This window comes from Geotrypetes seraphini, chromosome 3 (genome assembly GCF_902459505.1).
Source record: "Geotrypetes seraphini chromosome 3, aGeoSer1.1, whole genome shotgun sequence".
NCBI classification, from domain to species: domain Eukaryota; kingdom Metazoa; phylum Chordata; class Amphibia; order Gymnophiona; family Dermophiidae; genus Geotrypetes; species Geotrypetes seraphini.
In genome coordinates this window covers 399916763-399926249 of record NC_047086.1, presented here as the reverse complement: position 1 = coordinate 399926249, position 9487 = coordinate 399916763, and the positions used below count along the sequence as shown (strand labels likewise).

Genomic DNA, 9487 nt, shown 5'->3' with positions numbered 1-9487 from the left:
CATAAGTCAACCAAGTGATTGTCATAGTGATCTCAAATATAATTTCTTGAATGTTTCCAATGGTATGAGAATCTGGCAGATCAATTTGGTTTGATTCCCCTCATCTATACTGTTTAATATTTTTCTCATTCTGGCTACCTTTTATCAAGCTGCAGTATATATGAGGGGCATCAAACCAAACCGATCTGCCAGATTCTCATACCATTGAAAAAACATCCAAGAAATTGTATTTGAGATCACTATGACAATCACTTGGTTGACTTATGATCCTGCAACTGATTTGACCTAGGGGTGAAACACGTACAAGAGCCCCTTCTCTAGACTGTGGTATGCAGACCTAGTTAGTCTATAGAGAGACAAAGGACTCAGGTTGTCAGATCAGATGGATCTCCTGACTCAGGGCCCTGTTCCCACAGAGAATCCGGAACACTTTAGGCTGACTCAGAGATGATCGCTTCCATTCTGCTTAGAGCCAAGAAGCCCTCAATTGTGACCTATGCCAAGACCTGGAAGACTTTCCAAGAGTGGTGTGTTAAGATCAATATAGAGCCCTTATAAGCCCCAAACTTGGTAGTCCTGGAATTTTTGCAAGAGGGACTTTAGAAGGTCCTGTCAATCAGATCATGGAAAGTACAGATAGCAGGTCCATGATGGCTGCATTTAAGTTTACTACCGCTGCTGCTAGTTCAGAATATCTCTGTCCTTCCATGAGTCCAACTTTTTCTTCTCCTCTCCCTGCCTGCCACCCAACATACTCCATTCTCTCCCCCAACTTTTTCTTCCTCTCTCCCTGCCCCCTCCCCTTTCTTTCTTTTTCTGTCTCCCTGCCCCTTTCTCTGTCTTTCTTTCTGTCTCCCTGCTCCCCTTTCTTACTTTTTCTGTCTTTCTGTCTCCCTGCCCCCCTTTCTTTCTGTCTCTATACTCCTTTCTTTTTGTCTCCCTGTCCTGTCTTTCTGTCTCCCCAAGCCACCACTGCCACTGAGTTCTTCCTGTTTCCCGATGCCGCAACAGGCCAGCAGCCGTACCCCTCGACGTCAATTCTGACGTCGAAGAGGAAGTTCCGAGCTAGCCAGGCAGCGATTGGCTGGCCCAGAACTTCCTCTCCAATATCAGAATTGATGTCTTGGGGGGGGGGAGGCTGGCATGCCCTGCGCTTCTGTAGTCACTGCTGGCAAATTGTGGCAGTGGGGAAAGGGAGAACGCAAAGGCAACTCGAGTCTATCGTGAAGCCCGAGATGGGCGCCGTGATCAACTCACATTGCCTTTGTGATCTACTGGTCGATCGTGATCTTTTGGGCACCCCTGTTCTAGTGCTTACTGTGTTGTGTAAGATGCTGCCTTTTCCTAGGTACACTTGTGTGAACTGTGGATTTTAACTAAAAAAAAAAATGTTTTTCAAATAGAGGAGGGGGGGTGTTTAAAAAAAAAAAAGATCGGCCCCAGATGTCACATATGCTAGGTTTGCCGCCAGAGTGATGAAATACAATCCAACAACTTTTTTTTGTACACAATATTTGCCACTGATTTGTGGCCAGACTGGACCACATTAGTTTTATTCTGTACTATTCTTGACTATTCACATTGTTTTTCGGGTGGGTACAGTACTTCAGTAGCCTCTCTTTTCTAAAGTGGTGTTTTTAATTAAAGTTTGGGGTTTTTTTCACTTTGACTTTGGATAAAGTAATAAATAGTTTTTAGAAGTTATTCCAAGTCATTTTGTGTACAACACAGAAGATAAACAGCAAAGCAAACGATTTACTCTATTCAGTGTGGAACAGAAGAGAACAAGCAGATCATATGAAGAAAAAACTTGTATTTAATCAAAATGCTCCCAGGAATAGTGCCTGACATGGCCACATTTTGCTTACAAGACTGCATTAGGGGCATATAACCAGTTGGTGTCAAAAACAGCCTTCACCAACGCTGAAAAAATAGTCCTGGGTCTGTAACAATTGGCAAAACTAAAGATATTCAGGCAGTCCCCGGATTAAGAATGAGTTACGTTTTTAAAGCTGTTCTTAAGTTGGATTTGTATATAACTCAGAACGTGTAGATTTTAAAATTTTTACTGTTTACCTCTGCTCCCAGCTAGCAAAAGGGTCAACTGTCTCAACCAGTGTTTCTTCTAAGGTACAGCATGCACAACCACACACTGTTCTTAATGTGGCCATGCGTCATTCCTGAATCTGCTACAGGAGAAGTATAGGCGTCAGTGACAACCGGAAAGACTGCTCAGTGAAATCAAATGAAGCTGCAATCGCGTTTTAAGTACGAGTCATACTTAAGATGGGAGTCTAACTCGGGGACTGCCTGTACATGAATATTCCATTTGCTAGACAAATACGAGTATGCCAGGCAGTTGAGAAAAAAGGCTCGTAGCATTCCAGCCAAACAAATCCATATCTGATTAAGGAGGCAGCCTAAATAAACAGAGCACTGCTGGGTCAAAAAAAAGGTGTGTGTGTGTTTAAGAAGCAAAATACCTCAACCGTGAAAATTTAAAACCAACTGAAATCCACCCGTAAAAAGAGAAAAATGTAACCACGTTAAGCGCTCCTTTTACAAAGGTGCGCTAGTGTTTTTTGTGCGTGCTAGCCGAAAAACTAAGGCCCTAACACAGCTTTGTAAAAGGAGCCCTAAAAGTAATATTGAGACATTAAAAGTGCCATTTTTCAACAGATATTTTTATTTTCAAAAATAACACTAAATATTGCTAATTATCATAATCAAATCTAGATGGTGATATACGTAAGAGTCCAATAGAAACTACAGTTGAAGGCACTGTATTATTGAATTTGATCACGTCGCATGGCTCAGATCTGTTCTGTCAGTCACGTTAGGCAGGGCGCATTGTTTTGGCGATAGGCTATGTTCTTTAGAAGTCTGTATGTTCAATGCCGGCAGAGCTTATTTAACTGTCAACAGCAACAGTCAGGGTGAACGCTAAATAAGTGCTTTAATTTTAATCAAATTTCTTCTGACAGCCTGCTCTTTAGGACTCAGAAAGGTTGGGATTCCATCCAAATAGTTTCCAGGGTTCACAGTCTACTGTCAGTCCAAAAAAAACCTGAGGTATGGATATGCATCTCTACTCAGATGAGACTAAATATATATAAACATTTATTTTGTTAAAGTGAAATTAGCATAAAAAGTCCAGTTGTAGAAAGTGGGCCAGTTGGGGGGAGGGGGGGCCTCACCTTTTTGGCCTGAAAGTATGATAAGAAAAAAAGCAGCATTTGAAAGCGATCAACGATGCTTAAAGATGACAGCGAACAGTTACAACAAATCATAACAAATGGGCAAAAAAAAAAATTGCTTGAAAAAATTAAGGCAATCTTAACAGCTCACACCATTAATTGTTATCCTAATATATCACATTTTTACTGAACACCACTATTAGCTTTTTGACGTTCTGGGTGGCAGTAGAGTTTGTCATATTTAATTATTTGTTTTATGTTACAAGTATTTTAAATGTTGACTGAAGTTTCTGTTCATGTTTTACCAGAGCAGATTGCCCTTAAAAAGAAGGGCAGGAGCTTAATTCAGCCTCAGAGTCCCGCTGTGAAGGGTATCCAGAATAGATCATCTCCCAACTGTGAGAACAAATTAAACTGGAGATGAGCAATACATAAAATCAAAATCCGAATACATTCTAAACAAAATACCCTAATTCACTGGTGTTTAAATAGCATGAAGTTGAAATCTTTTATCAATGTTGTAAACCACAGATTAAATGATGGACATCATATTATTAGGGCTAAGAATTTCAATCCAGTAACCATCAGGATCCTGAATAAATGCCAGGCCTTTCATCTTTCCTGCAATGAAAGAACAGATATAGTCTGAATTCAGAAGCAAAATGGGGAAACACCAGGTATGACGCACTAACCTAGAAATGTCAACACCAAGTAATAAATTACCCTACAGTTCTAATGTTGTATGAAAATATTGCTTGACAATTTCATCGCAAGACATACATTTGTAATGAACCATTCCAGTCTTTGAAAGTAATTTAAGCATGTCCAAGTTAAAGTCAAGAAAAAAACTGACTGGCTCAAACTGAGTAACACGTCTAAAAATCACTACTCACTTAGGGGGCAACATACACACTTATACAAATTTTCATTTATTTGTGACTTTCTATGAGTATACCACCTTTAGCTGTTTAAAACAGAACAAGATGGTCTACAATTTAAAAATAAGGGAAGGAACTATATTATATTCACTCAATCATTCATTCAAGAGTCTAACTTGTTTCAGCTCCTACCTAGAGAGCTGCATGGGGACAGGAATACCGCAGGTTCCCCTTTCAGGTCACGGGGATCCTGTGGGGATGCCCCCTCATGGTAATGGGGATCCCGTGGGGTTGGAGGCAGCTCGAGCCAAGTGGCTCATCTTCTTTTCCTGCCTTCCTGTAGCATACAGCGCTCCCAGCACTCCGAGTCCACACTAGAGAGTTGCACGGAGACAGAAATCCCACCCATCCCCGCCAAGATCCTCTCCGTCCCCACCCATCCCTGTCAGGATCCTCTCCATCCCCACAAGGAATTACCTCCATCCCTGCTTGTCCCTATAAAAAGCAGCAATTACTTCTGACAGGATCATCAATTCCAGTTTCTTTTGTGTTTGCGCTGCTGTTTTCCTTGTGGAATCTCTTTGGTGGAACCCTTTTTTTGTTTTCTGTTCAGGTAATTAACTTATAAATCCCCTCTTTTACTAAGGATGACATGTAGGGCCCGCTGCCCTGTGATTGTGAAGAAGTGCTGCTCTGAGTAACGTCGGGAGAGGTGGTGAGATGGTTCTGTCGTGCGCCTCACATGCCACAGAGGAGTGGAAAGAAGGAAGCAGAGAGTCTTGCGGGAGGGGGAAGAACAGGAGGGAACAAGCAAATAGGCATGCATGCATTGTACTTAGGAGGAAGTAGTTGGGACATGAGAGGGGCCCAAACGCGGGACACAGGAGAGAATGCATTTTTGAACTCAGAAGGCAGGGAAAAGAAGAGAGGAGCAACATTAATGGAAAGAGGACAGATTGGCTGCTTAAGTTGGGTTGTTTTTTTTGGGGGGGGGAGGTTTGGGGGGGTGTTCCTGTACATTGTACAACGAGGCAAGGAAGGAAGAGAAACTGTCTACAGGCCTTTGCTTTTTATAGCAAGCTAGTTAGCTAATTTTGACGTCCATAACCTTGTTGAATGGCATAAACTTGGGAGAGAGGACGTAAGGGAGGGAAAGTGATGCTGAGGTGGGGGAGAATAGAAAAGGGAGAATTGGGCATGAGTGTGTCAGTTAGAGGGAAAGAGATGGTGTACATGGGGAATGGAAGAAAGAGGAGAATTTTTGGTCATAGGGAGGGAGTGAGGTACAGATGAGAGAAATATTGGGGTGGATCGGACAGATTGAAATGGATGCAAGAGTGAGGAATGTTGGACATAGTGGTAAAGGGAATGGAGGGAGAGATGTGGCATGGTGCTGAAGAGGGGTGATAGAAGGAGAAATGTTGGGCATGAAGACTGGTGGGCAGGAGCGAAAGATGAGAAAGGGATAAATGCTGGACCATGGTAGGAGGAACCAATGGACAGCAACAAAAGAATTTACAGAAGATGGGAAAGCGGAAAAAAGAAACTTGTTGGAAAAATAAGTCTCCAGACACCAAAGGTAAAAAACATAATTTATTGACTAAAATATGTTAGCTTTGGGAAATGTATATAGCAGATGTCTTTGCATTGTATTTAAAAGAAAAGGAAATGCATTTCCGGTTTTATTTCTACAGTGTTGAAGTATTTGCTGACCCTTGCTGTGGCTGGTGGGGATCCCCAAGCACCACCAGCAGAGGACCTCCTCTAGAGATGGCCAGAACTCCCCTCCACCAAGCACAGCAGTCGCTGGCAGCATCCTTGAGCCACTAAGGTGCCAGCATCTGTGTCTCAGGGACACTACTGCTTCCTGCCAAGCTTGGCAAAAGGGACCTCTGGCCAACTGCAAAGGAAGTCCTCAGCTGACAGCTTGGGGGGTTCTCATCAGCTGAGATTTTATATTTACATTACATTACTGATTTCCATTCTGCCTCAACCTTGCAGTTCTGGGCGGATTACAAAAGAGACAACTGGATATTTCCAGGATAATTACAGAGAGAATTCTGGTCATTTCCAGGAGAGGTTACAAGAATAATGGAGCTGTATATTTCAAGAGCTACAAGATACTGTACAAATAGGAAATAGTGCAGATCCAGTATATATACCGTTAGGGAAGCAGTTGACATGCTTGATGCTAAAAAGAAGGGAACTGGTGCAGGGGGGAGGAGAGGGGAGTTGCGTTGAGGGGGGTCCGGTTGGGGTTAAGCCATCTGTATAAATTTTTTGAATAGGTGGGTTTTGATTTCTTTGCGAAAATATTTGTAGTCGTTTGTTGTTATCAGCAGGTTGGAGATAGTGTGGTCCAGTTTCGCTACATGCGTCGCCAGCAGACTGTCAAATATCTTCTTGTGCTGGATGCCTTTGAGTGGGGGGTAGGTAAAAGGGGTCTTAGTTCTTCTTTGCCTAGTGGTGGTGTTTTGGTACAGGCGGTTGTTTAGGTAATTGGGGGCTGTGCCATTTATTGCTTTGAATAATAGACAGTATAGTTTGAATTGAATTCGTGCTTGTATTGGTAACCAGTGTGAGTCCAGGTAGGCCGCGGTGACGTGGTCAAATTTTCTCAGTGAGAAGATTAATCTGAGTGCAGTGTTTTGAATTGTCTGTAGTTGTTTTATCATTGTTGCAGGGCAAGGCAGATAGAGTATGTTGCAGTAGTCCAATAGACCTAGTACTAGGGATTGGACTACTAGCCTATATTTACATTAGAGGTTCTGTTAGAAACCCGTTTACAAGGTAAGTATTCTTCCCAATTAATATTTCCAAATTAATAAAAAGTGTCTTTGCTTATTTGTAAATGGATCTCTACCAGAGCCTTTAATTCAGTAGCATAATTAAATGAAATAAGTATTTCTGAAGTTTATATGGACGGGCGGGTACGGAGGGGATTCCTCATGGGGACAGTGGGATTCCTCACGGGGACGGGTGGGATTTTGGCAGGGATGGGTGAGATTTCTGTCCCCGCGCAACTCTCTACTCCTAACTCCTCTCACTTTGGGTTCTGCTTCCTTAAGCCTATATGTTGTAAGTAGAGAATGATATGGAAACAAATTTTCTCCTGTTCCCGCGGGAACTCATTTTCCCATCCTGTCTCCGCCCCATTCCTGCAAGCTCCATCCTCATCTGCACAAGCCTCCAAACACTTTAAATTCATGTGTTCAAGGCTTGTGCGGTTAAGATAGAGCTTACAGGAATGGGATAGGGACAAAATTCACAGGGATGGTACAGGGAAATTGAATTCTTATGGGGACAAATTTGTCCCCATATTATTTTCCAATTGTAAGCTCTTCTGAGCAGGGACCGTCTATTAAATGTCAAAATATACAGCACTGTGTACTAGAGAGTTGCGCGGGGATAGAAATCCCACCCGTCCCTGCCAGGATCCTCTCCGTCCCCACCCATCTCCGCAAGGAATTACCTCCATCCCTGCCCGTCCCCATAAAAAGCAGCAATTACTTCTGACGGGATCATCAATTCCAGTTTCTTTTGTGTTTGCGCTGCTGTTTTTCTAGTGGAATCTCTTTGGTGGAACCCTTTTTTTGTTTTCTGTTCAGGTAATTAACTTATAAACCCCTCTTTTACTAAGGCTGACGTGTCCATTATATTATATGGACGAACCCTGCTTCCAAAGCCTTCCATCCCCGTGGAAGTCCCGTTGGCTAGAGGGGGGTCCCGTGGGCCAGAGGGGGGTATTCCTGTGGGACCCCCGCGATCCCTGTTCCCATGCAGACCTCGACTATGTACGCCTTTCAGCACTATATAAGTGATAAATAATAGTACTTAGGTCAAGGACTGTTTCATAGAAAGCCAAAACAAGGACCGAGCTGCCATTTCATCTTTCAGGAAATGCCTAGGTGAATAGTCATGTTGTAATAGCAGATTTAAACTTCTTAAGTTAGGGTTAATTTTGCATATATTGAGGCAGTGAATTCCATAGTGCTGGGGCTCTGAAGAAAAATGCAGAGTGCCTGGTGGATTCAAGATGGGGGAGTGGTAATACTACTCTATGATTAGATGTAGAGCGGAGACTTTAAAGATGGAGTATAGGAGACAGTTAATTGATAAAGATATTTCAGGTGACATATCTAAGAGCTTTGAAAGTAAAGAGTATTTTAAATTTAATTAGTTCCTCTATTGCAGTATATCACAAACTGTGTGCCACAAGACGCTGGGAAGAGGAGAAGCGCCAGCGTACAGGACATGCATCTTGCGGCAAGAGACACATCCTGTAGGGAGGCAGCTGCCGCCAGCACCTGTCCTCTCCACACCTCTTTTTTCAGTATACCCCGCTGGCAGTTCAGGGCCCCGTCTGGAGGGCCTTCGCTCATGCGTGGACATCAACGCGATGCGATGTTACGGTTGCGCATAATGTCATCACTGCAACATCTGCGCACTTTTGGGCCAATTTAGCGTGCCATGGCTCATAAAGTGTGTGAGACACTGCTCTATTGGAGCCCAAGGATGCTTTTTTAATAACAGGGTTACTTATGTATGTTTATCTATTGACCATAGAAATCAATCGAATTACAGTTTTGGAGGGTCAAATTTCACACATAGTACCTGCACCAATAGAAGCAGCAGATTTCTGTATGTACCTTTACCTAAGCCAATTTTCAAAGGAAAAAAGTACCATATATACTTGAATATAAACCCATCCAAATATAAACGAAGTAACTTTCCCCCCCAAAAAGGTTGACTCAAATATAAACCAAAGTTGCAGCAGTCTTGCAGGGTTACTTGCGTCAGGCATTTTCAGTAGTAAGGCTGCACTGGGAAGGAGTATAGGAGGATTGCTCTTGCCCTGGCTCACCACTGGACCAGCAGGGCTAAAGGTAAGCCCAGGGAGAGGCCTGCGATAGGTCCATGTCTGTTTTTATCATTTCCTCTTTGAGAAATTCCCTAACCTTTATTTGTCCTATTTATCCATTTTAAATAGATTGTAAGCTCCGCTGTGTAGGGATTCTCTCTTACATGTACATCTAGCAACGCTACAGAAATGATAAGTAGTCATAGTAAGACTCAAGTATAAACCGAGACCCCCTTTTTTTGCCCAAAAATCTAGGTTTATATTAGTACATGTGCAAATCCACAGCTATCACTGGGTTTTTGTTTTGGTTTTTTTTAACTTAAGTGCATTCTCCACTCTTATCCCACTCCCGCAGAACATCTCTCCAATGTGTGCCAACACTTTTGTACATATAGGCTGATTAAATTGAAAAACCTCCCTTTGCAAATAAAATTATGTTTTATTTATGGAAATGCCTTTGAAGAAGTCTCTCTGGGAGGGCAATTTTGGAAATTCCAGAGTACGTGCAGGCCTGCAGCTGTGAGCCAGTTCTCAAAGGAAACCCCTCCACT

General features: G+C 42.7%; 1 protein-coding gene across 1 annotated transcript in view; it reads right to left on the bottom strand.

The window, feature by feature from the left end:
• Positions 1 to 2663: 2663 nt before the first annotated feature.
• GLO1 (glyoxalase I) overlaps positions 2664 to 9487 on the bottom strand; it is a 64352-nt gene continuing 57528 nt past the window's right edge. The window contains exon 6 of the mRNA XM_033937416.1: positions 2664 to 3818. Coding sequence (XP_033793307.1) covers positions 3730 to 3818 — 89 coding nt within the window. The 3' untranslated portion in view covers positions 2664 to 3729. The remainder of the gene's footprint in view (positions 3819 to 9487) is intronic.